This window comes from Mytilus edulis, chromosome 5 (genome assembly GCF_963676685.1).
Source record: "Mytilus edulis chromosome 5, xbMytEdul2.2, whole genome shotgun sequence".
Lineage (NCBI taxonomy): Eukaryota > Metazoa > Mollusca > Bivalvia > Mytilida > Mytilidae > Mytilus > Mytilus edulis.
The window spans coordinates 26,124,660-26,152,632 of record NC_092348.1 but is presented as its reverse complement, the minus strand read 5'-3'; the positions used below and the strand labels follow the sequence as shown (position 1 = coordinate 26,152,632).

The 27,973-nt window shown below is 30.9% G+C and overlaps 1 protein-coding gene and 1 long non-coding RNA gene across 2 annotated transcripts; both read right to left on the bottom strand.

The window, feature by feature from the left end:
• Positions 1-13,543: 13,543 nt before the first annotated feature.
• LOC139523312 (endonuclease domain-containing 1 protein-like) lies at positions 13,544-17,206 on the bottom strand. The gene is made up of 2 exons (XM_071317183.1): positions 17,035-17,206; positions 13,544-15,361 (listed from the first exon to the last, which is right to left on the bottom strand). The coding sequence occupies exon 2, from the start codon at positions 15,352-15,354 to the stop codon at positions 14,380-14,382; it is 975 nt and encodes a 324-aa protein (XP_071173284.1). The 5' UTR covers positions 15,355-15,361; positions 17,035-17,206; the 3' UTR covers positions 13,544-14,379.
• Positions 17,207-18,951: 1,745 nt separating this feature from the next.
• On the bottom strand, positions 18,952-26,105 carry LOC139523308 (uncharacterized). Its single transcript, XR_011664591.1, has 4 exons — positions 26,016-26,105; positions 24,576-24,596; positions 22,557-22,695; positions 18,952-20,528 (listed from the first exon to the last, which is right to left on the bottom strand). It is a non-coding gene; the product is annotated as an uncharacterized lncRNA (long non-coding RNA).
• Between the last annotated feature and the right edge of the window lie 1,868 nt (positions 26,106-27,973).

Here is a 27,973-nt window from a genome sequence, read left to right as displayed (position 1 = left end):
TAAAAAGCATTTGTTTACCTTTTAAAGCAATTTCTTTAATCTCGTCGGTAAACAAGATTTTTTATTCTTTTGTTGCTGTTTTCTGAAAAATTTACAGTTGCAGCAATGGCGCCGGGTGAATGTCGATTTCAGTCGATTCTGATCTAGGTACCGTTTCCAATGAGGATAAACACATCATCTTGGTCAACCATTTGAAAGAATTTTAAGGCATAATGGGATGAAATAATTTATCTAAAACTAACCTTTTTTTTCTTGTATACACACCATATTTATTCAATTAATATTAGATAAAAACAAATAATGTTTGTGACTAGTTTGTACAACTTGCTGAAAATGAAACCGAGCAAGTGGTTAAGAATTTCAGAAGGAGAAATCAAACATTAGGGTTTAATAAAAATAGGCCTGTAAAATTACAAATGGATGGTACCTATCAGAGTGTGCATATAAAAAGTAGGCAAAAAATGGGACAAAATGCATCACAAGCAATTGTTTTTTGCCTGTGAAAATGAAACCGTTTTGCCTTGTAAACAAACTTTGTTGGGTTGGTGCATGGTTACGCAGTAAAGATTATGAAATTGAATATCTTAATCACGAGTACTGCACAGCAAATATAAATAGGTATGATCCTTTGAGTGAGAAGGACCTTTGGTATGAAATAGGTAAAAAAAATGGCTAAACTTAATTTACTTGTGGACTATTGTACTTATAATGGGGATGCAAAAAGTGTGCAAGGTTTAATAGAAGCAATGCAAGAAACATTTGACCCTTTATGGTCAGTAAATAGACTGGCAGGGGTCAAAGTCAGTTGGGTGAAGTACTCCGAGCAAAAATTTAGTGTCGGTATGTTCCATGGAGCTACAAAGGCCCAAAGAAATGATTTTAAAATAGCTTTTGCCAATTATTTAAAATTATGTTCACACGGTATAATGAATTCATTATTTGCAAAATATAATGGTGACCGACAAAATTTTTTTTAGCAGTCATGGTTTACAAAATGGGTCTTTGAAACCACATACGACTGACAAATTATTGATAGAATCATTGTTAGAAATGAAACTTTCTCAGACCGCATTAAATAGATGCAATTTTCCAGCAATACTAATAAGTGTGAATCCGTCAATAGGGTAATTTCTACATACCTACCTGAAAATAAGAAGAGTCAAGGTGGAAAGTCTCGTGCTGTAGTGGCTCTGAAAAAAATACGTAAACATGAAATATATGATTGTGCATATCAAAAAAAGTTTACGTGTCAAATTTAACCGGTTGAAGGCTCGCAAAAAACAGGCTATCTATTTTTTGTTCAACAAGAAAAAGGTTAATAAGTGGATATAAAAATCATCAGTTAGAAATAAAGCTATATCAGAATGCAGGTCCGAAAGAATTCGTTCCACAGCCAGGTTGTAGTTTTTGGCCGGATTAACATTTGTATAAAAGGCTACACAATTTGCTTTTTTCAGCCTTTCAGGAAGCTACTGCATATTTATTTAGTTATTTATTTATTTATTTATTTATTTATTTATTTATTTATTTATTTATTTATTTATTTATTTATTTATTTATTTACAGAGAATACTAAATATTTTATCATATATTTAAACAAACACTTTTTCAGGAATGTATGAGCATGATTTTGTGTTTTTTTAATTACAAAAGATTGTTTCATTTAAAGTTTGTTATGAAAATGGGAGAGTGGTCCAAGACACAGAAATAAACTTTGTATCAGTCAAAAAGACCACCTCATATCTCCCAATGCATGCGTGCATACAGGCGTAGTACATGCATGCATTGGAAAAGACAAACAATGACATGAATTAAAATTATAAACAAAAAAAACCCATGTAAAATGAATATTACAACATTCACAGTTTGCCTTTGTAACTGGATGTCATATTTGCAATTCTTTTCATTCTGTTATTCTTTATTATTTTTTTTGTCTTATTTTTATAATGACTGTATTATGTTCATTTATTTGTCTCTATGTTTCACTTTCATTAAGTTTTTTAAGCATGTTAACTTCCTTTGATTGAATGACCCAATTTTCTGACACAGTGAATGAAATCATCAAAAGTTACTCCCCTTGCACTGTAACAATCAGTAAATACTGGTAAAAAAAACACATAAATGTTTGACCGTGAGCCTATAATCTTGCGTAAACATGCTGCCTTGTTCAGTGTCTTAGGGGTATGAAGGTGGCCTGTTTTCCCATTTTTGTTTTTACTTGTGTTAGAAACTCGTATTTTCAGAATGATTAATGCAGAGGTAAAATGTGAAAGGCATGTATACATCCACGTGAATTTCTTAAATATAAAATCAGAACAAACCACAATTTCAGATTCAGCATGAAGTTATTATAATTTGTGCCAAGCATACACAATATGCGTCGTGCATTGGTGTGAAGCTATACATGTTTTTTTTTTATTGTGAATTTCCCGAGGTTCTAAAACAATATGGTCTACATTCACACACAATGCATTGTGACATAGACATGATAGATGTGAAGCATCTACATTTTTGTCTAAATCAGTAGATTTCAATTGCAAACATTTTGCTAAACGTGCAACATTAATTTTAGTTCGTTTGGCATGTAACATTGATCATCCCTAAAATATAATTATTTCTCCTCTGAGTGGCCCCAGTCCAAATAATGTATGTCCCATTTTCTGCCTCTTCACTGTTTGAAATCGTAAAATGTGTATATGTTTGATAAATGAAAACTATTGGTTGCCATTTTGTATTGTTTTTCATTAAATAGCACTAAAAGAGTTCAACTGACCTCGTTTTCAGCAGCACCCAACCATAATTGTGATCATTGAATCATGAAATACTCCAACGCCTTTGAAATTAAAGGTCCCAATTTGGGTCAACATCTGCAATTAATTATCTACAGGCGGTAATGGTAACGTTTTCGTGTATTTGGTTTTGATGTTATATTTTATTTGTTATTCTCGTGGGATTTTGTCTGATGCTTGGTCCGTTTCTGTGTGTGTTATATTGTAGTGTTGTGTCGTTGTTCTCCTCTATATTTAATGCGTTTCCCTCAGTTTTAGTTTGTTACCCCGATTTTGTTTTTTGTCCATGGATTTATGAGTTTGAACAGCGGTATACTACTGTTGCCTCTATTTTTCGTCAATTGCTCAGTCCATATCGTTTACTTGAATATGTAGGGTGGCTCATATCGAAGCTCATACATTTATACGTGTCTGGTTAAATTTTCGGGATGGCAAGAGAGAATACTTTTTTCGCAAATTGCTGGACCCCGAAAGATGGTGAAAAATGTCACTCTCCTCATGAAATATACCCAAAATTCTGATCATAAAATTTAATACAAAATTTGTCCTTTCTAATAATTAATTTCAGGTCAAATCTACATATTTCTTTTCTCATCACATCAGCTCTATAAAACAGTTCTTATTTTTCATTTCTGTCCATTGTTAAAATCACAGCATCCACAATTGTATGGCGGACTAATATTTTTTTTAATAACGTCATCTGAGGTCCTTTAGGGATCTTGACCTAGTTGATTTCCCATATGAGTATTTGTTAAATTTGGACTTTTAACAAAAGTAAAATATGAGTAAAGTTTTATCCTGTCCTGTACTATAGACAAATTTTCAAATATCATTTCATTGCAAATAAGGAAATAACCATCACTGGATTTAACCAATCAAATGTTTACCCTTTTTCCTTAATGCAAGCTTCAGTAACCATGTAACCTCAAGTTTTTAAAATATTCTATAAAGAAAAAAAATGGTGCTTTGAAACAACCAAGATATAAATTTATGACCGAATTTTATTTTTAATTGCAATGAAATGTAGGACTAACTTTCTGCAACTGTCAAATACAAGGGAATATTTACTTCGACCCTTGTTCGTATGAAACTGGGTGTGACGTTCTAAGATTTGGTGGTTTCACAACTAAAGATGACTTTTTTGTTCGATAAAAAAAATGTTTTCTTTGTTTGTATTACTGGTTATTTGAAGCATTAATGTCATGTTTAGCATGTATAAAGTATTTAGCTAAAATAGTAAAAGTGAGGCGGATGAAACTTTGCATCATTAGTGTACCTCTTAATCTTGGGTACACATTTTCTAGGTTTTTTATATTCCTGTTAAGTTTTGATAACTCTTTTATTTTTTCACAGATTTCTTCTTTCTCCTTCATGTAATGTCATAGCATGTTGTTTGGAATTTAAAACTCATTGCAAAACATTGCATAACAGATAAAATAGGAGAGCCCTGATGTAGTACAGCTTATTTTTCGCTCTATTGAGTTTGAATGTCCCTCTGGTATCTTTCGCCCTTCTTTTAGCGAATTGGACTAAAACTTTAAATGTTTATGGCTCTCCTTTGACACCATTTGCGAATATGGTATTAGAAAAACGATGATTATTCCGTCGGAAAGGGACGATAAATGTCTGATCAGAGTTAAGAGAGAGCAATTTATCTTGCACGTAAAAGACAGCCTTGTAGATTTCGATAAAGACCAAACTATTGCCACTACAAAGTAGCACTCGCACCAGCAAATTCTGAAGGGATTAATATTAGTTGCAATAACTTGTTTCCTAATCCTCTATGAATAAATATGTAAAAACGAACAGATATAATAAAATTCTACAAAAAAAGTGAAAACGTTTTCAAATACATATCAACAAACCAGACTTTAAAAATAGAGCGTATTATAGTTTGAAGTTAAAACAAATAAAACATACCAGGTTCATAAATTAGTACATCATCCGCTCATTTGTGTTGTATTTGAAAACTCTATTATGCAAATTCCCGACTTAAAAGGACAGAATTAGGAAATGACAAGATCAAACGATTGTTCTTGTATCTTTCAAAAAACCAAAGTCATCCTTGAATAATTGAAAGTAGAACAATGTAGAATATGATTTAATTACTTGGAAACTTGATTTCGTTAATTTCACAACTGCCACCAATCATGATACCGACCTTAAGGTATCCACTGAATATTACATAGTCTTCCTCTGTATAAATCTTAAAAATCAAATTATAATTTTTAGTGTCTTTAAAAACGAAGTACTCGCATGATGCAACACCTTAAACACCTTAAACTCGTTATGATTGTTTAAATTGCTACGAATGTCACATGTCTTAATTTGAAATCATTTTCCATGTGCGATATGAGGTAGGACATTCAACAATAAAAAGTCAGCTTACTCCAATACAATTTACAGTAAAATTGAGAATGGAGAGGGTGGGAATATGTCAAAGATACAACAACCCGACCAAAGAGCAGATAGCAACTAAAGCCAGCAATGGGTCTTCAACGCAGCGAGAAAATCTCGCACCCGGAGATGGTCCTCAGCTGTCCCCTAAATAAAATTGTGTAATAGTTCAAAGAAAATGGCCGTCACACTTAACAGCAAAACATGTATATGAACTTAAAAAAAAAACATACAATACTAACAAAAGGAGAGAGGCTCCTGACTTGGGACAGGTGTAAAATTTCGACGGGTTAAACATGTTTTGTGAGATCTCATCCCTCCCCTAGCCAAATTGTTTACATAAAACATACACATATAAAAGTAAACAACTATCAGGTTGAGTATTTGATGCAATATAAGCCTGTTTGAGTAGTACAGAATGAATTTAATAAAATATATACAGTTTTCAATTCCACAGCAAGAAAAAGCTTCTGCAAATGGTTCAAAATTACGTAAACCTATGGGTTCTATATATCCCACCTCATTTACTGTACTATGCTATATATATGCCATAAGGTAAATCAGTGACTGGGGGATTGTGTTACAATAAACGATTTAAAAGCTTTCCTTAATTCTTTAATGATATAAATATTTGGTATGAACTTGGGGTTCGTGTTGTTTATTCTTTAGTTTTCTATGTTGTGTCATGTGTACTATTGTTTTTCTGTTTGTCTTTTTTAATTTTTAGCCATGGCGTTGTCAGTTTGTTTTAGATTTATGAGTTTGACTGTCCCTTTGGTATCTTTCGTCCCTCTTTTACTAAAATACTGTAATAAGATGTTGTAATGCGTATACTATTATAAAAAAAAATGTATTGCAAAACAGACAATAACAATCATCTTTTCCAAAACTTAGATTTTAGCTTGAAATACAGTTAAAACATCTTTTCGATACTTAGAATTAAGCATTGCAATACAGTTTATACATCTTTTCCAAAACTTAGATTTTGGCTTGAAAGACAGTTAATACATCTTTTCGATACTTAGAATTCAGCATTGCAATACAGTTTATACATCTTTTCCAAAACTTAGATTTTGGCTTGAAAGACAGTTAATACATCTTTTCGATACTTATTATTAGGCATTGCAATACAGTTTATACATCTTTTCCGAAACTTAGATTTTGGCTTGAAATACAGTTAATACATCTTTTCGATACTTATTATTAGGCATTGCAATACAGTGAATACATCTTTTCGATACTTAAATTTTGGTATTGCCAAAGGTAATTGTTGTCCGAGACTTTTAATTACGTCTTTAAACAAAATTCATTGTAATGATCGATCTTATGTCTTCGATATATGATATTTTAATTTCAATTTCGGTTTCGAGTCGGATTTGAGTAACTGCGAGTTCTCGAAGATCGGTACTGTGTGTCTATTGAGTATTTGTGGTTTGCTTCGATCTAATTAGTCAAGCCCTTTTCGACAGTTTTTTATATAGTTTGTTCAGATGTTGTGCTGTTACACCAATGTTCAGTTCAAAACAGAGGATTTGGACCAAACAATCATGTTTTAACTAGTCACAATATCATTTGTCTGTCAAAAGTAAGATAATCAGGTGGTTATTTTTGTTGTGTCTATAAATCATGCAGATGAGTTAGTTTTATGAATGTGTGTGAATTTTTTTTTTATATAACTTACAGATAATGCCTGTTTCCAAGTCAGGAATATGCCAGTTGTTATCTATTCGTTTGATGTGTTTGAGGTCTTGATTTTACTATTTGATTCGGGACTTACCGTTTTGATCTTTCTTCGGATTTCAGTATTTTTGTGATTTTACTTTTTACAACAATGTGTGAATTAAGATAATAGTTGACTTGGCTTGGAAACAGGCATTGTCTGTAAGTTATATAAAAAAAATTCACACACATTCTAAATGGAATAAGTAAGTTAAACAATTTCCCTGTATCTGAGATGTAGGTTTTGTTTTACGAAATATGCATAAAGATGCACTATTTTTTATCAATATTTATTTTTGAAATGTTACATTTGTAATTTTGTAAACTGTCATTCTGTCTAAAAAAAATCAAAAAATATAGATGCCATTACTGCAACAAGTGTTTTACGATATTTCTCCGCTCGAGACAGATAATTTTCAATATTGAATGCGCGAGGCTTGCCGAACTATTAAAATGTATCTGTTTAGAGCGAAGAAATATCGTTACACACGAGATATAGTAATTGAATCTCTTTCTACAATGTTTTTCAATCATCTTTATCAAACATTTGCAGAAAGTTGTGTTCTTTTTATGTGACGACATCAAGCAATGTCGCCTTTTTTATATTTGATGTGTTTCCCTCAGTTTTAGTTTGTAACCCGGATTTAAATTTTTTTTCTCAATCGATTTATGAATTTAGAACAGCGGTATACTACTGTTGCCTTTATTCATGACGTCACAATAGGTAATTCAGAAGAAAATCTAACGTTTAAATTAAATTACCACCAATCATTTTCTGAGAACAGATATTTAACTAGTGATGAGAAATATTTTCTCACACCGCTCCGGAAAAGTGAAAATTGCACAAAAAATCGAGAAATACAGTTTTTATGATCTTATCTAAATTCGTCCAACATTTATCCAATAGTCCGAAATTGGTATTAGGATAATGTTTAAGTCTAGTTTGTGCAGCCAATTTTGTTATGTAAATGAATATTTTAGTCTCATTGAACTAAATTATTTTTTTTACCCGGTTCTAGATTCTTTGTCATTATAGCAGATCTTTCTGCATATTCTGTTTCATGATGACATGACAAATATAAGGTACACACTTTCATGTTCGTGTCATAGCTACTGGAACATCAATTATCATCACTGGTACATAATACAGAGCATTCTATTCTTGATCTCACATTTATTGTTTTGGGTGATTGTCCATTCGAAACTACTCGGGTGTTATTCGTTGTACTGAACGTTTGGGATTTCATATCGAAACTGGCAACACAAAGTGACAAAAGTGCCATTACGATTATAGTTTTTAAATAAAAAAAAATTCCTTGAATCATTGTATCAGGTTTTTTTTTGGTATTTATTTTTGAGTTGACGAATGTCGTTTCTCGATAAACTGTTTTCTTACTCATACGATTCTGGTTTTGTAGATTTCTTATGATAATCTATATGAAAAAGTCTTTATTTAATTGGATAAACGGTATTGCAATTTGTTTTACATGTTTTTTTCTTCAACAAATAAGTATGGCTAAATATTTCTAAAGATCCATGTATAAAAAGGTTTTTAATTTGATTCAACTAATGCAAGTATAACAATAAATTATTGGATTTTGAATATAATTTCCTTGTTTTTGGATTTTATTTCATTCGAAATAGCCTCACATTCTTGTGCATACCTCAATATCCATTACATATAAGATCTGGTCTCGAGCTATCAATTATAATTTAAAGAAACTACCTAATCATTTCAAAATGCAAATCCACATCTTAAATTCGAATTCAAATTCAAATAAAAAGTAAAACTGGTACATTAGTTCATAATGTAAGTAGCTTCGTTACCCGGGACTTAATAACATCATATATTACGAAATATTAAGGTGCCAAGTTTTGTGCTTGCATAACACTAAAGAGATGTCAATTCATATTCAAGTAAGTGCCGAGGTATATATCGTATGCGATGTCAATATAATGGAATTTGATGCGACTGTTATACAAGAAAGAGGTTTAGCACTATAAAAGCAGGTTCAATCCACCATTTTCTATATTTGAGCATGCCTGTACCAAATTAGGAATATGACAGTTGTTGTCCATTCGTTTGTTGTGTTTTATCATTTGATTTTGCAATTTGATTAGCGACTTTCCGTTTTGAATTTTCATCGGAGTTCAGTATTTGTGTTATTTTACTTTTATGCGACGGGTTTTTCTACCCAATTAGAACCTCAACAACGTCATAATTACGAACGTTAGTTTGTGACGAAGTATTACTTAATACTAAACTCTTTAAAAATATCAGAAGACCGCACAGGGAAAATTATGACGTGTATTCGAACTATAAGCCGGGAATGTTACATTTAATACACTGTCTTAGACATTAATAAAATATAATACCATGTCCTCCATACAAATACTGTGATGTCATAACTCGAAACTACATACTTTTGTCTTGTGGCAGACAGAACGATTGTTTCAATAAAAGTTAAACAATCTTCAATTCAGGGATATGAGATATCAGAGAATGTAATATAATCATAAAGACCAGAATTAACTTTGTTTTCGCCAGAGGTGCGTTTCGTCTACAAAAAAGATCGAATTAAAAATAGGCCAAAAAAATATTGTATTTATAATGAAGACATTTATTAAAGTGTATTCATTATTAATATCTATTCTAATCCTTATTTTAAAAAAAATGAAAGCTATTGAGTAGATATATCATTTCTTTATCATCATGTTTTTTGTGAGGACAAATTGAGAGTAAAAGATGAGTTTGTATCTGATTGTAAGTAATTTACATGTAACTCCATAATAAGTTCCAATAGTGGTTTTTTTTATTCAAGATTTTGTTTTTGTTTTTGTGTTGTGAAACATGATTTTATGTTTGTTTTATTCTTAAATATGCTTGAGTCTGTTTTAGTTCAGGAGTCTGTCAACAAGTGGTTATGTTAGTTGCTGTATATCATAATTGTTTTTCGTTGATTGTTGTGTTAATAATTTCTGGCCGATATTGTTTTCGATTTTCGTTTTATACTTACCATTTCGTTTTTAATACATACACAGACTACTATGTGGTATATGTTTTAGTCATAGTTGTACAATTCTACGTCATTTGGGTTTTGGGGAAAGCTATCTCATTGACAATCATACCAAATCTTCTTATTTTGTTTTTGAAATATAAAAATTCTTAAATAGTGTTGTTTTATTTTAACTGATGAACTCCGAAACAAGAATTCTTAAAATGAGGAAAAAAAGTAATTCATTCGGTAAACAAGAAGTTCGTTCTCTATACCTGTGTCTGTTGTGACGTTTTTTTATTTAAACGAACGTAAGCTATGTATTGTTGGTAAGTTTTTAGTCAGGGATTTCGTTACCACAAATTATTTAAAACCGTTACTAAATTCTTCCATAAATGTAAAGATTTTGTTTTGATGTTTGGTTATAGCTGTAGAAAACTTATTTCAAACGGGATAGCACATCCTCATTTTTACGGAGATGTTTTTTACCGTGCCCGGAAATTAAGAAACGATACTGATAAACTTATCGATCATTTAAATAAACTCATTCTAAAATGTTACCAATACTGTTTTTATTGGTATTGATAATGATTTTGTTATCAGTTAATTAAAAGCAAACTAAATATTATTTTTATATACATATACACATTCATGGATCTATAATCTGTCGATACCTGTATCTTGGCATTGCACAATGTCATGTTGTTTTCTATGACTGTTTATGACGTCTTTACACTAAATTAATTGTAGCTTGGATGTGTACTGATTGATAATTTAGTCTTACATGCATGTTATTTATAGTTGTTATTGGCTTTTAACTAGCTGTCAGTTACTGTGGGTACTCTTAGATATGTACTTAGTGTCTTTTTGTTATTGGGATATACAAGTAACTGGCCCAGTCCACTTTGTTAAATGTATTTCTAATTGTACATGTATCCGTGGAAGCATTTTCAACTGATTTATATAGTTCGTTCCTATGTTGTACTCTTACACCACTGTCCCACGTTTGGGGAAGGGTAAGGATTTCGCTAATATGTTTAACCCCGCCCCATTCTGTATGTATGTGTCTGGAGCCTAGAGCCTGGAGCCTGCCTGTTATATCTGATTTTGCGGTTATGGGCTTAGATCATTGTTGAAAGCCCAACAGTGATCTATACCTTTTTTAATTACTGTGTCATTTGGTCTCTTTTACAGAGCTTTCTCATTGACAATCATACCACATCTTCTTTGCATTTATTTGAAAGAAATCACATCAACTGCTGTAGTGTCCTTATTAGTCATTTTTCCTTACCTCTTTTTGAGCAGTTTTTCGTGTGCTAAGAAAAACACTCCTGTTATGAAGTCCATATTGTAATACTTACATTAGAGTAGCTATTAATTGATATAAGTAAACACTATACGATAGACCAGAATTTATGATACTGCTGTGAAATAGCAAGTTTATTACTGGGATGTTTAATTCATAAGATTTATCCTACAGTCTTGATTTAAATCGTTCATCTGCGTCCATATCTAATCAAAAATATCTCAAAACCTGAGGCAAATGGTGTGTTACTGTTGATAATTGAAATTAAATTTTCTTGAAGTTTGATATTTAAGTTTTTTTTACTTCTTACTTTATGCCATTGTTTAGGATTTATGGGATATCTAATCAATTTCAAGTAGATGTCTTTCAAAACTTGAAAATTAGATACTAATACTAATACCATTTGTCTGCAGAAGCAGGTGTGAATTTCAAAATAAACGAAGAGCTTACAGGCATAAAATACAAAAAGTATAGCACAAGATCTTGCATGAAAGAGTTATACTCCTTAATTAGAGTAATATCCGAAAGAAAACCCAAGTACCAAGTCAGGAATATGACAGTTGTCCATTCGTTTGATGTGTTTTGGCCTTTGATTCTGCCATTTGATTAGGGACTTTCCGATTGAAATTTCCTCGGATTTCAGTATTTTTGTGATTTTACTTTTTTCAAATAATATACGTTTTTCATTCAAATACCGAAGTATTGAGTACTGAGCTTGGGATACACTCAGGGGCTTATCGACTATCATCAAATGTATCGACTCATTCATAGTAATAACATATACGGTACCATTTGTTTGCACCATATAACGTTTCATTTTCATTGTTTCAGCAAACAAAAACAAATAGTTGATGCATATCTCTGAATCAATTCTTGAATTATGCTTAGTTATAACTAATAATTATATCGTGTATATATGATTTGTATATTGGAACCAATAATGTCGATAGCGAAGAGACATCTACTAACTGTAATTACCACGACGGTTATACATTGTTACTATCATTATTTTCATCAATTATTGAAATTCGTTGTCCAGAGCTAATACATATTATTGAAATATCATTTAATGTATATCATTAAGCAAATTTGGCAGGTGCTATTTAACTTAGTACTGTATATTTTGTTTACCAATATATATTATATATAGGTCTTTTACATTGAAATTGTTAAGTGTCAATATTTTTAAATTTGTACCATAAAAGTATTTTTTTTTAAATTATATAGTGGGTGCATAATATTAAATAAATATATTTGATATCGATTTAAAAAAAATCTTTTTACTGATTAAGTGGGCGTTGTCAATTGATCGTGTTCGGATAATAAGCATTCGTTATGCTGTCTGGTTTTTTTTCACATCCGGGACAAAATCCTGAACAGAATCGATCCAATTGGACTACAATGATCATTTATTTTACCGAGTGTTCTGACTTTCATACAAATCATAAATGACCATCAGTTTGTAAGATAATATGTTTTGAAGATCTTCTCTCCTTGTATTCCCAAATCTTTTCGTAAATTTGATTTTTGCATATATCTGAATCAGACCTTTTAAAGTTTCTTCGCTTTCTTATTTTATCTATTGTCTTTTTTATGGAGATAAACAATATCATCAGATGCATACTACATAAGGTAGAAAGCAATCATTTGCAATACTAGTTTACAGTATTACAAATGATTTATTTCTACCTGATGTAGAAGGCATCTGATGATATTGTTATCACTAAATCAATACAGAAGGCAGAAATGGCATCAACCAAAGATGGAAATCCCATAAACCATAAACAGAGTTCATGTTAAGAAAAATTAGGGTGCTTATATATTCTAAAACCTCCGAACAACTAAAAAAAAACCGGCGAAATGGTAAGTAATGTGAATTATATATTTATTCCAGTCCAGGAAAATATTTTGTCATATACATGTATACACAGTTTGTCTGACGTGTACTTTTCAGAACTATCAAGGACGTGAATGTGATACAGGGTCTTTTCAGAAGGAAATAACAGTAATTGTGTATGTAAGAACAAGGAAATGACGTATGAATGCCAGTTAGACAACTATGCACCTAAGTTCAAATAAAGTGAATGTACGGAATTATTGGTAACTGTACGGCCTTTAACAATGAGAAAATTCCCATTCCGTATAGTCGGCTATAAAAATAACCGACATGAAAAATATGAAACAATTCATTTGAATACTTTATGACAAAGATATATGACGGAACGTAGCTATAAAATGAAGGATATGCTTACACATTGACATGATTAAATAAAAATAAGAATTTAAGATTATGCTAGAAAAAAGGGCACATGATTGTCCTTACTAAATAATAGCCGTTTTATTATAAGATAATTTTAATTATTTTTTAAACTTATAGATTATCCAATTTAATGTTTTATATACATCTCACCTTATTATGCATACACTTATATAATACAACCATAGAACATGTGATATTTTATACATTAGCCAAACTGTACAGATTTGTACTAACCAAAAAAAAACTGCATGTAAGCATTACAAATTTAACACGAATGATAAAAATATACAATATCATTGCGATTTGTTTTGCCAATATAAAACTTCTCCGCGTCGTTTCATAATAAATTAAAAAATAAGTTGTCTTATTTGAAATCCTACCACATCTTCATATTATAATTTGTTATTTTTTTTTATCTGTTTAACGGATTCATTAAATGATAAATTGTCTGCCATAAACACTTCTGTATTTGTATACATTTAGATTTTAGAAAAAAGAAGGACTATTCCTGGTCGATATTTCTATATGTACCACCGTCCTTGTTTTTTTCTTTAATTCAAGATTAAAAATATAGATGTACATCTTAAAGAATGATTTAAATGACTTGCATGCCAAAAATACATATCCTAATATTTAATTTTGTTTTGACCCAAGTGAATCAAACTGAGCTCAATATTAAACTTCAATATTCATAATTCATTAATGTTTGAAGCAAAGACAGATGAATTCTATTTTTTACCACGCTAAACCATTTATTTGATGTGTACTCTGTTTAGTTTGCATACAAATTCAAATAGGTGTACATGTAAACTGCAAATAAACAATAACACAATTTTTTTTTGGAGAGATTCAAACCACAAATCGATATTAACCAAGAGTATCTATCACGGCGTAATACACTAAATTTTAAGATCAATTAAAAAGGGATTTATTTTCAAATCTGTCGTTGTCTCGTATGATGCCATTTACCATAGTCGAAGCTTGGGTTTGGTTGAACAAACAATTACGGATTTTGGTCTCTTCAACATAATAATCTGCAAACAGTTTAGGATGGCTAGAAAATAAAAGTTTAGCCAGATAGTTGAGAAAGTCTTCGATTGTGTAAACGTAAATTGACGAGTTATTTATATTTCCACCAATGAATGCAGCTGACCAGCCCATCATTTTTTTCGAAGGTTCATTTGCACCAGAGGAATCGCAGCACATCACTGTCCAGAAATAATCTGGTACATTTACCCTGCCATTAGGTATTGTCGTTCCGCTACTCGGAACAACACCGGTAATAAAATAACGTTTGGCCCCAGCAAAATTACAGCTATCATTCATTGCATTATAAAGTGATATTTCTAACTTATTCCATATCCCTTTATTAAAGTCTCCCACCTGTGGTGCAACATTAGTCAAACTATTTGTAACCTGCCTTGCCTGTTTAGTTTCATTGTGATAAAAGGATGGATTTAAATGTCCCCTATCATATCCACTGGCTCTATAGTCTTCATTTAATGCTTGGCTATCCTTATAAATCTGTTGGTTATTATCTTTTACTATGTGCGGATGGAAACTAGGGTCTGTACCTGCCAGCTGTGGTTCAAGATACCAGAAACTGTCCCGTTTACCACCTTTATCAAATGAATCAATCAAATAAGCACTGTAATAAGGTATTCTGTGTACACTATTGTAATTGATTGCAAAAAAATACCGATTTAACAATCTATGCCTTTGGCATATTTGTACTGAATTCTGTTCCGTTAAACCATTTAGATATGGTGGAGTATCTTGAAAAAAGCAATGTTTACAGTTTACAAAATCTTTTGACACTTCAGGTTGAACAAAAAAAAAAATCTGCATGAAAATAAAAAGGTCAAAAAAGAATATTCCAATCTTCATTGTTTACCTGCAATATGAAAATCCGAAATTAGAAGATGCAAATAAATGATATTGATTCTGAACAAATAAAACAAATTAATTATCAAATCAAAAGACAAAAAAAACAGGGTTACATGTTTTAAAAAGTTATGCATGGCAATGCGTCATATCGTCTTACTTGTTGTTATACGGATAACGTTGTAATAACGACATATCTTTGAGATTTCCTATAAATCACAACTTGCATAGACTTATGTCGTTTTAAAATTTGACAAAGTAGAAAGACTCTTTTCAATAGTTAAAGATAGTATTTTTTCTTTGTCTTCAATTTTGTATTCGATTTTGCATTCGAACTGCATTATTTCGATCGCCACTTGTGAGTGTTGTACATATATATATGCTCACCAAATTATTAGCCTTGTATCTTTGATGTATTGTTGTTCCTTAATTCGCATGCGAAAATGTTTAACAGTGTCGTTTTTAGAAAAGAAGGTAGTATTATCCTTTTACAGCACGTTTTTTATACAAGGTTTTTCTCTCATTAGATAGTTCTCAGTTTGGTGATTATGTTGATCACATTTATATCATCGATGTTGATTTTGATAACTATTTACACCACTGGGTCGATGTCACTGCTGGTGGAGGTTCCGTCCCCGATATTATAACCAGCCCAGTAGTCAGCACTTCGGTGATAACATGAATATCAATTATATGGTAATTTTTTTAAATATACTGTTACAAAACTTTGAATTTTTCGAAAAACTAAGGATGTTCTAATCCAAGGAATAGGTTACCTAAGCCGTATTTGGCACACTGTTTTGGAATTTGTGTCCGCATTGCTCTTCAACTTAGTACTTGTTTGACTTTACAACTATTTTGATCTGAGCGTTACTGATTAGTCTTAAGTTGATGAAATGCGCGTCTTTCGTACTAAATTATAATCCTGGTTCCTTTGATAACTATTGAAATAAAGTATATCGAAGATACAAATAATATTAACAGAAGATGCAGTATGAATGAATTATGTCTTGAATTAAGTCTTATATCGAACTCAATTGACAATGAAGGTCAATCAAGAACACACGTAACGACAAAACTGATAATTAAGTCCTAAATCTTACACCTTTGATTGCTATACAGCAAGCATTTCATATTTGTATTTTTTATAGTGATGAAGATTATCACACAAAGATGTACCCCTATTTGACATTTTTACCTACTATGTCTGTTTGGTTTGTGTACACATTGTAATCAATATAATAAAATTGTATGTGGCAGTCATAAAGTTGGGGGATTCATCTAGCTATAAAGCAAGGTTTAGTGTACCCTTTTCTACATAAGAAAGTGCCTGTACCAAATCAGATTCTTTCGTTTAATTTGTTTGAGCTTTTGATGTGCCATTTGATTATAAATTAGAGACTTTTTGTTGATCGGAGTTCAACATGTTTGTGATGGTGATACACGAATGTAAACACATTGGATATGTATACACAAATATCAGCACATTTATAAACACAACATTTAAACATGATGAGTTAAAGTATATAACAAAACGTTTAAGGCGTCAATGATTCTCATATTGTTAATAATTTATATTTGTTATCATTTTTAAATTGTTTGCTTTGAAGAAACACTTTTTCCTTTACTATACCATGTATACAGAATGTATGTTGAAAATCAAAAATAACTGTACCTACTTACTTTTTTTGTTTTTACTAAACGCCTGTATTGCAATGGCCTCCAATCTATATATTATTTAGATTACACCTTTATGACGTCATGTTTATCTTTAAATATTTCGGCGAAAAGTTATCCTTTAAATATCAATGAAACAATTGACATTGATATTGGGACGAATACTTGCTTTACTTCCTTGTCAAGTTATGGGTCATTCCTCTCTAAAAATAGGTCAACCAATTATGAACTTTTTTATTTGTTTACCTGAAGAATTGAGCCGACCAAAAGCTTGATATATTTATTGTGTATTGTTTAGAAACATGAGAAAACCATTTGAAAAGTATTACTGTGAATTTAAATCCATATGTCTCGTTTGAAGTTGTCTCATTGAAGAAGACAACACACTTTCTTTTCAACAGTGATTTACATTTATTTGCAAGTTTTAACAAACAATTTTAACACGAAACTGGTATTAGAATTTGGTGAGTTCTTATAGCTTTGTCTCCCGTTTGAATACAAGATTATATATATACATATCATCAAAACATTATAAAATTCTCAATAAAGTCTACGAAGTTTGGCTATATTGTTTGATATGTATATAGTCATTAACTTTAAATTCAAGGCCATGCAAATAATAATAAAATCAACTTAATATCACTAACCATTTTAATTGAACATGTTAAATGAACAAAACAACATAATGGTTTGTCTGAATACAGTTATATGTGCTATGATTGCCAATGCGACAACTCTCCACACGAGACCAAAATGACACAGAAATTAACAAATGTAGGACACCGTATATGTTTACTTTGTTTCCTTTTGCAACGATAATGCATGCTACGAATTTTATTAATTTTTCACCACTCGAAAACTGAATTGAGTCTGAATGAACAAATGTGTTGGTGGAAAGGAGTTGATACATGAATAAATTCATTTAAAAATCATCTTGATTACTTATCAAATCAAAACATGTCATAAACACTTACACACTTAAACGTGTCACAGTTTATTTTTTAATTTTGTTGTCATTCATTTTTGTAGTGAATAATTTTTTTCTTTTTAAATGATAACAACACTATTATTATATCTGTATATTGTGAGGAATGTTGTTACATATTTTATCCAAATTTTATCTTAAAATACTATTTTGCGTGTTCAAATATAAAAAAAACACAAGCTATTTTTCAGTCTGTGCATCGGAACGTGAGTCATTCGATCTGTTCATCTATCCGTATTTCGGTCTGTGCGTCGGATCGTCCGTCCGTCCGACTGTTCATTCATTCGTCTTTTGATCTGCCTGTTTCGCTTTAGGTTAAAAAAAAATTGTCAAGGTAGTTTTTAATGGAGTTGAGGTCCAATCAACTTGAAACGTTTTTGATGTGTTTTGTCATTTGATGTTGCCATATGATTATGGACTTTCCGTTTTTTTTTTCCTCGGAGTTCAGTAATTTTGTGATTTTACCGTTTAGTACACATGTTCCCCATGATGATATTTCCAATTTTACTGCCATATTAGAGTTTTAACCTCGTTGTTTGGTGCTATGCATTGCCTTTAATATGCACTAAGAAAAATCAGTACGACCAAAAAGATTGAATTCCGATAAACCCGTCAAGCAACGTTTTATTAAAGGTCATATGAACTTTTAAAAAACACTGTTTTGATACCTTTAAATCATCTTCCTACTGTCCCAATTTGTGAAATTTGACCTATATCAATAACATTAACGGTACTAATTTTTCTCTGCATCAGATGCGCATTTTGACAGTACATGTCTCTTCACTGATGCTCGTGGCCAAAATATGTAAAATCCAAAACTTATATAAAAGATGAAGAGCTATAATACAAAAGTTCCAAAAAAAGTATAGCCAAATCCATGAAAGGAATCAGAGCTTTGCATGAGGGAGATACATTCCTTGATTTATAATAATATTAAACATTTTGTAACAGCAAATTTAATAACACAAAAAAAATCCGTATTTTCATGCCAGTACAAATTCAAGTAATTGTGTAATATGGCAAGACGTAAGTTATCTGTAGCTGACAGTTGGCAAGCATTTGACATGTCAAAAGTCGATCGGAGCACTATCATATTTAACCATTCGAATGTTAATCACACCGTCATTATCAGACTTTTACAACGTCAAATTGGCACAGGAACTGTTAATGATAGACTAAGGTCCAATACCTGCACAGAATTTACGACCTATCATTACTGATAAGGACCAAATCATCAGCATTTAACAATCTCTCGAAGAAAAACATAAATTACCGTGCTAACTTCTATTTTTGATGGCCTTCTTAAAGCTGTTAGAATGCAAAACAGAAATACAAGCATCCTATTTTTATCCACATTAATCAAATCGTCCTATTTTATCCACACATCAATAAAATAAAGGCTATTTTGACGATTGCTAAAGATACCAGTTACAGTTTGCTACAGTTTGCCCTTGTCATCAGGAGTAAAACCGTCGAAATACGACTGTTTTCTACCATAACAAAAGTTTACTATGCGTTATTTAACATACGACTATATTCTTTGTACTTGATGGTGTATATATTACAGTGCCTTGGTTACATATTGCTGAACATTTCTATATATAAAAGATTTAAAAATAACAGCGATAAGAATGACAAGAGTAATTGACTTCAGCCAAGAACGTCTGATTTGTTGACACATAATTTAAAACATATTTCGTGATTCGCCGTTTCAGATTCTAATGCATTCTGGGTAATTTTTCCAAAAACGTACACCAAAACGTTGCGATTGGTCCAAAACCCGATAAACAATAGAAATTCAACATAAAACGTAACGTTATTTTCATTTTAATGTACAAACAATGGAACTACCCATGGTTCTTTAGATTCCGAAACGTTCAATTGGTAACAGCATGAGTGTATAAGAAAAGGAGATATTCATTCAATATCTGAGTCAATTTAAAAGTTAAAATTAGGTGAATGTATCATTTTTAAAAATGTCTGCGACTTTTCGATTATGAGTTTTTTTGGAACGAGGAAATCTATCAAACTTTTCATTTTTCACACCATTTTTACACCAAAAGAAACTATGAAAATTTTTGTATAGGATAGATTGAATACATGATGTCAAATACAATTTACAATAAAATGTTATAAGCGCCAATAGTAATAAACATTAAAGTTAAAGTATAATATAACTTTGACTCAAAGCAATAGATAGAAAGAAAGCAGAAAGGGGGACGTTTCTAAAAGCATAAATGAAATACATTATTCTAAAGCACCGTGTCTTGTACGCAATATGAATAAACATTTAAACTAAATAACATTTTTGAAAAAATGTGTACACCAAATAAAGAAAACTGAAAAGAAATTATTAATTGTTGGTATGTTCTCTATAGTATGGTGTCTTGGTGGCTTGTTCATATGATGGGACTGGAGTAGACACTGACCTAGCGACATTATGGTATACTTCTGGTTGCAGGAAGTAACACGGATTCTCCATTCCATCTACAGCATTTACTGCATGTCCATGTACCTACACTTAGAAAATAAGATAGTATTATAAAACATATCTTCTTTGCATAAACACAAATTAAATCTGACACACGATAAATAGACTTCTTACAATTGCTTACACAAACAATTTCTGAATGTAATATTTTTGAAACAGTACTCTGAAAATGTTACTTAGAAAAAAACAACTAATTAATGAAAAAGATCTCATGTATACTCTACTCTAAGACATTTTTCAATTTACAAAAGATTTTTAGGTATGCAAACGATGTATTTTGTATTTGTGTTTAAAATTGAGTTTTATTTCGTCAGACATATAATTTCGATTTTATTCAATGATATACTCAGAATCTACACAACAGTTTATTCGCAAAGTGTTGCTAAAAACATATAAAACATACTCATAGGAAGATTATTAGATATGGTAATGTTCTTATATTCAATGATATGCTCAGAATCTACACAACAGTTTATTCGCAAAGTGTTGCTAACAGCATGTTAAACATACTCATAGGAAGATTATTAGATATGGTAATGTTCTTAAACATTCAATCGTCTTCCTATATCATTAATTTTTGTCTCTTATTGTTGATACTTTTTTTCAGCGGCAGGTTGGCATGCCACAAAACCAGGTTCAACCCATCATTTTCATTGTTCTTAAAATGTCCTGTACCAAGTCAGAAAAATGGCCATTGTTATATTATAGTTCGTTTCTGTGTGTGTTACATTTAAATGTTGTGTTTCTATTGTGTCGTAGTTCTCTTATAATTATTTGATGCGTTTCCCTCAGTTTTAGTTTGTAACCCAGTTTTTTTTTCTCTCGATCGATTTATGAATTTCGAACAGCGGTATACTACTGTTGCCTTTATTATTCAGCATACTGTCAATATATCTTTTTCCAAAACAATTCTAGCACATATTTTCAATAATATAGGGTTTTCATAAAATTACTGAAATTTGGTATGTCATTAAGACAACTATTAATGAAAGTTTAAATGAATTGGAAGTAAGCAGTATAGGGCAATTTTTCGGCTATCAACAATGAGAAAACCCTTACTGTATCGTCAATTAAATTGAAAAAAATATTCGGCCTGATTTCTCACTAATTAACAATATGACAAAAATGGACTAACGATTATCACTAGACTAAATGATCCTGACTTGTCCCAGTCAAAATTGGAATGTGGCGGAGTTTAACATGTCTAAGGAAGAGAACCCTCCTTTAACATGGGACGATAGTGTAAAAGTACAACATAAGAAGAAACTTAAAACATCAGTTAAAAAAAGCTTTATTCAGCAGATCGATATAGATCAAAAAGCCATCTGACGAAAAAACAGACCGGACGAGGTAGGATATTTATGTATACCTAACAATATGAAAGGACACAGATCTAAGAGTGTTTACAGTTACTGAATACAGACAGACTAAGCTATCAATAAATGTACATCCAACATTCTGCATTTCGATGGAAATGTATAAAATATTCATATAAACCTATTTATTAATAATTATATTGTACAGCAAAGCATAAAAAACTGCTTCAAGCAATATATGTGTCACTCATTACCTTGATAATTTCAACTTGTATTTGCACTCGTGCAATATCATTTCGTGATATGGCATAGTGACATTTTTTAGTAATGTTTTTGACAACTTATTGACATGAAGAAAATTGGCGCCTTCGTCACGTGTTTTTGAATGTATGATATCTTATTGGATTGGTAAACAGTTGTCATCAAATTCGATATATGAAAGGAAATGAATGAAACAATTCTTCAGCCCTTTTGTTGATAAATGTGTAAAAAAACTGATTTTCACTTCGAACGCTGGCTTCAGTCAATATGAAATTTTGTAAATTCAATAAAACTACCTATCTATCTCATCAAAAGAAAGTAATTAATTGAATAATATTGCACGCTCTCTTACATTCACGTGCTGTTGAAATATGATGCTCCTATACAACAGATCTTGCCTTTTGATAATATATCATTCATATATATATATATATTAAAGAAAAATAGAAAATAGAAAAAACTGAAATACAATTACCGGTCTTCTGTCAATGGTTGGAGTATGGGGTGTCACAAGGATATTCCTGTCGTCCCGAGTAGACCTGCATCTCTGTGACCGGAAATAACAGTAGGTCGTCCAAAATATTATCTTCACGACTAACACTATTGGGAGTATTCTACAAAATATTGAATTTAATTATATAATTCTAGCAAATACCAATTCGATTGCCTTCATATTATGTCTGGGAAGGATGAAGTAATTGTATTTCATCACTTTTATAAAAAAAAATTATCTCATGTCTTCTTGATTCGTGAACTTAGCACCGTCTCTGTACGTAAAATACTACGAAAAGCGCAGGTTATTTTTATTTGTAGTAATAATTTTCTAAGTCTATTGAATAATACTCTTTGTTTGTTTTATAATATAAAAACATTGATTTTTTTTTATTTTTATATCATGACAAAGTTTAGAGCTGATTATATTAGTATTGAGATCTGTTTTATGTACCATTATCATAATGTTAACATTTAAAATTACGTTAGTGCTTTAGAAAATAATATTTAAACGGTAAAATAATGAACAGAGAAACAAACTGTTTGAATTAGGATACTATTATGTTTTTTATTTGAACTACAATCATACAGCAAAATGGACCACAACTCGTTAAGGTTTTCGACATAAAAGACTGATTTTGTGTTTGTGTATTTTCCAGTGGCAATTATGTTAACATACACTCACTCGCAAATATATACATAAAATATTAATGGATACATGATGATGGAACATTAGATAAAAAAATACATCTTTTTTTTTCAATTATGCATCTTAAAAAAAAGGAAAAGATATATTTAACAAATTGAGGTAATAAAATCAATAAAACAAAAGGCAAAGAAACAGATTGTTATTTTTCTTGACTTTAGATAAATAAAACGAGGTCTTCAACCTTGATCAAAATAACACTCACTGCATGTTCAAGACTATCACTTGTACAAATTAGAATATAATATTGCTAAATTTTTATCAAGATAATATATAACTATACCTTGAAAAAGACAATGCCAATTGTAACCTTTACTAGACAAAGAAGTTTAACACATATGGTAACCAATCGCCTAAACAAGTCATCACCGCAAAATGCAGATTTAATTGAAGTAAAGTAAAGTTAATAATGATAACGATTCAAATATTAAGACAACTAAAAGGCAGATTCGAATACATGTAAGATATAGAACTATATTGAATTGGCAGGACAAAAAGAACGAATATCTTGGTTTATCTTCACGATTTTATGAGATATGAAGTTGGCGTACTGTATATAATCTTAGACAGATATTTATGCTGTTTACCTCCTTCAATTCGTCATCGACATTAGACATGTTAAAACTGAAGAAGATTTGATTGCAGAGCAGAATATGCCAATATCTTATCTGTGTTTACCCAAGGTTTTCTCAAACGTTCTCAATCTTCAGTTTTCAAACTAGTGCTTTCTAGACTGTTGTATGCCTTTTTGGCGCTCTAAATTTTGGCAATTCTTTTGACTCATGTTTTGATTACCCCATGGTATTTCCTTCATCTTTTATCGATTTGTTCACGTTGTCCAAACGTATATGTTTGTGGGTAAATACTATATTCTAGTTTGTCTAATCACTATACTTTCTAAGATTTGCTGTAAATGTTTTTTTTTCATTGATTTTGAATTCAGTTTCTTTTTTACCCTTGACGAGCTCGCAGATGATTTTCTCTACCTGATCCGTAAGATACATCCTGCTTTTTTATGTTTACATTTAAAATTCGTTTTAATTTAACAACTACCTTCTGACAGTTTTGATTGAGTAGATTTGTTATTTTTCTATTTTATTTTGTTCATTTCCTTATTATGAATTACCATGATTACTAAATACATAAAAATATTTCAAATAAAAATATATGTCTAGAACTGGTTAATTTGAAAATAAACGCGTCTGGCTAATTAAATTATTATCCTGGTACCTAACTATTTCAAAATGTGCTAGTAACAAAAAAATATATGTCTCTTTTCTTATTTTACATACTTACATAATAAAATACGAATTCATTCTGAAACAAAACCAAAATTCCTTTTATATAATAATCTAGATTTATCAGCTGTTTTCTTTTGATACGTCTCATTGCAATTGATATAAATAACATTACATTATGAGCTTGGTCTAATTATTACATATGACAGTCACTTATACATTGACAGTGAGGTTTGTTTTATTACGAAAGTTTTATTCAAAAAAATAATTTGTTTCTACTCTCGAATTCGATACCAGGAATGAGGAACATATATCTTCAGTTAGAATAAAATTTAACAGCATGTATTTCTTCTCCAAATTTCCTCTGTAGATGATTTTACTTACAAGGACGCCTACAAACACAGTATCCATAAAATTAATTAGAATTTGATTTTTTATTTGGCCGGTAAGAGATATTTGCGTCACAGACCATTGATATTTTCCTTATTGCATTTAAAAAGTCATCGTCAAGCATGAAATTGAACTATTTCCTAAACAAGATAATTTGGACGGTGCAGAAAATTTGTACAGTTACATAATACAACAACTTTTTTCTTGTATTTCTTGAAATTTGTATGGCTTATTCTTAGGTGATATACATGTTTTCAAGATAATTTATATACATTGTTTCTGTGGTTTAGCATTGTTAAAACCAATTCAGATTTACAGTACAAAACAACTTTTCTCTAATATCAAAACAGACAAAACTCCTTTTCTAATAGTTTGCACACGTCGGAAAGTGTGCGTCAATTCCTATAATTACGATAAAACGTTGTTTATAGCATTCATTTTTTTAGTTTATATTTGAATACAACAAAAAAAGTACACATTTTTTTATTACAGTTATTGTCAGAAATTAAATAGGGGTAAAAAAAATCATATATTGTAAAAAAAAAAAGTCATCATGAATACGTTTTTTTTTTATTATGTTTACAAATTAAACAAGCTTACAAGATATCAACAAAGGTTTGTAGCGGACACCATATCTTCATTAAAACATGATTATATCAATTCCTCCTCCGAAACAGGAAATTATATATCATTGCTTTTGCTTAAAAAAATTATTGATGATCCTATTAGAGGCAGAGAAATTGAGGATTTCTATGGAATATTTTTTTATCCTTTTTTTTTTTACATTTATTGATTTTGCCGTTTCGTAAGTGACTTTCCGTTTTTAATATGTCTTTGAATTCGGTATTTTTGTTTTTAACGTTTTCTATCCTCATAACGTAACCTGTTCTCGTAGACATTTGGCACTGTCTGATAATTGTGAGCGGACAAATGTGTATTTAATGGCCATAATATGTTAACATCAACAAAAAAGACAGGATTCCGAATATGTAATATAATTGGTCGTATGACATATATATGAGGTTATTTTTTTGGCATATAGACCAGTGTCTGAAAAATCGGAAAGTGTGTCATTTATAATCATAAGCTTTCATTTAAATTGTCTTACCTCAATTTATCAAAATCTCTTTCAACATCAAAACTTCAAGAATATGCAACACAGGATACATCCGGGATAAGTGCGTTTCCTGTAAAGAAAACCGATGAACCAAGACCGATTGGCAAGCTACGTGTATGGATATTATTCAATCAACCACTCTAACAACCTTAGCTAGCTTCCTGTAGTATCAAGCAAATTTGGAACCTGCTCTCCAAAAATATTTGCTGCCTAAATTTTTTCCTGTAAGCTAAAGGGCATCTTGTTAATAGCTTCTATATAAAAAAGAAGATGTGGTATGATTGCCAATAAGACAACTCTCCACAAGAGACCAAAATGACAAAGAAATTAACAACAATAAGTCACCGTACGTCTGTTTGTCTTTATTGTGTGTTTTGATTATACGACATATTATCTTGAAATGTAAAAGGGGCAGAGCTGTGTGCTTGTTTGTTTGTGTTCTAAGTCAGGCTATCTGAGCAAGGTCTGTTGGTGTTGTCTACTATTACAGAAAAATTCTGCTATTCTTTTAATAAATATTTTTCATGACAAAATGTAAACAAGAAGATGTGATATGATTGGCAATGGGACATCTAATAACCCGAGTACGAATAAAGTGGGTGTCAGAAATTAAAAGGTTACCATACAGTCTTCAGCATCAAGATAAAAATCATCATATTTAAATCATCACAAAAATACCTGATTCAAGTAAACTAATTTACAGGAGAAAACTAACGGCCTTAATTTGATTTTCTAAAAAATAAGAACAACTTCACCCCCTTACTAAATCACTAAGAAATGTACAAAATCCCATGGGGCAGGCACATACATCGTGCAACGGGGATTACAAAGTTTGTGAGGGTAATCAATCTATTTTTTTATATATTTACGTGTATAATCATAAACCATCTTAATATATGTGGAATATCTTCTTGTTTTTCAATATGGATAACACACATCATTCAATGTATTCTAAACGACTAAAGACAACAATAGTCGAGGGTGTGTTAATAGATATTTAATCCTCTGCTGAATAAGGTTACTCACGGCAATTAAAAATCAGTTGGTAGCTAATAAGTCGCATGGTGTTGATTGAATGTTATGAACGTGAAATTGTAGACGGGGTTGTAGTTGAAATGTTTTGTCCTAAATGCTCATCAACTAAGTACTTTATTTGACCTTTTTAAAAAAAATTATTCGACAAACACTATTTTTGAAGACGAAATGCGCGTCTGTCGCATATACAAAATCTCAATCCTGGTATATGTGATGAGTTTATTTCTACTGTGGCTGATCTTGTACTAAGCATTTTCCAGCTTTAAAAACTATTAATATATGTCCGGAGGTTGCGGACGGGTGATGAGAGCATATCAGAAGATGTTAACTGCAAAGTATGTCATACTCAATCTCAGAATTCATAGTATGTCGTTAAATCTTATTTCTAAATAAATCATATATTAAGCTTAGGTGTTGCAATATGTTGCTCCTCCGCATGGGAAAACTTCCATATGATAAGTCTCATTTGGTAGGTCACATTCGATAAAAAGAGAACGATATTATGGCTACAACATTACGAACATATCTGTCGTCATTATAAAATAGATATTTTCAATTTTAATTTTGGTACATAAGGGCCAACCAATTCATGGGAACGTTCGTACATATTTTTAAAATTAATATTTCAACTACAACATCCAAAAATCTTTGTTCAATAGTTACCTTAAGATTCAAATCATCTATCATGTTTATGGCAAAATAAAAACTTTAGGTCAAACACACCAAATGAATGGAATACAACTATCATATTCATGACGTGACCCATGCTTTTCCTTATATAGATATGGAAAATTAAACTTGATTTTATAGCAAGATATACCTCTCAATTGTACATCAGTCGCATACAATCCCATTGAATTGGCATCAATGTTTGAGCAAAACAAACAGAAATAAAAGGTCAAAAGGTCAAAAAT

Coding starts and splice junctions, on each gene's coding strand:
- LOC139523312 (XM_071317183.1), bottom strand. CDS start 15,354: ATGAAGATTGGAATATTCTTTTTTGACCTTTTTATTTTCATGCAGATT.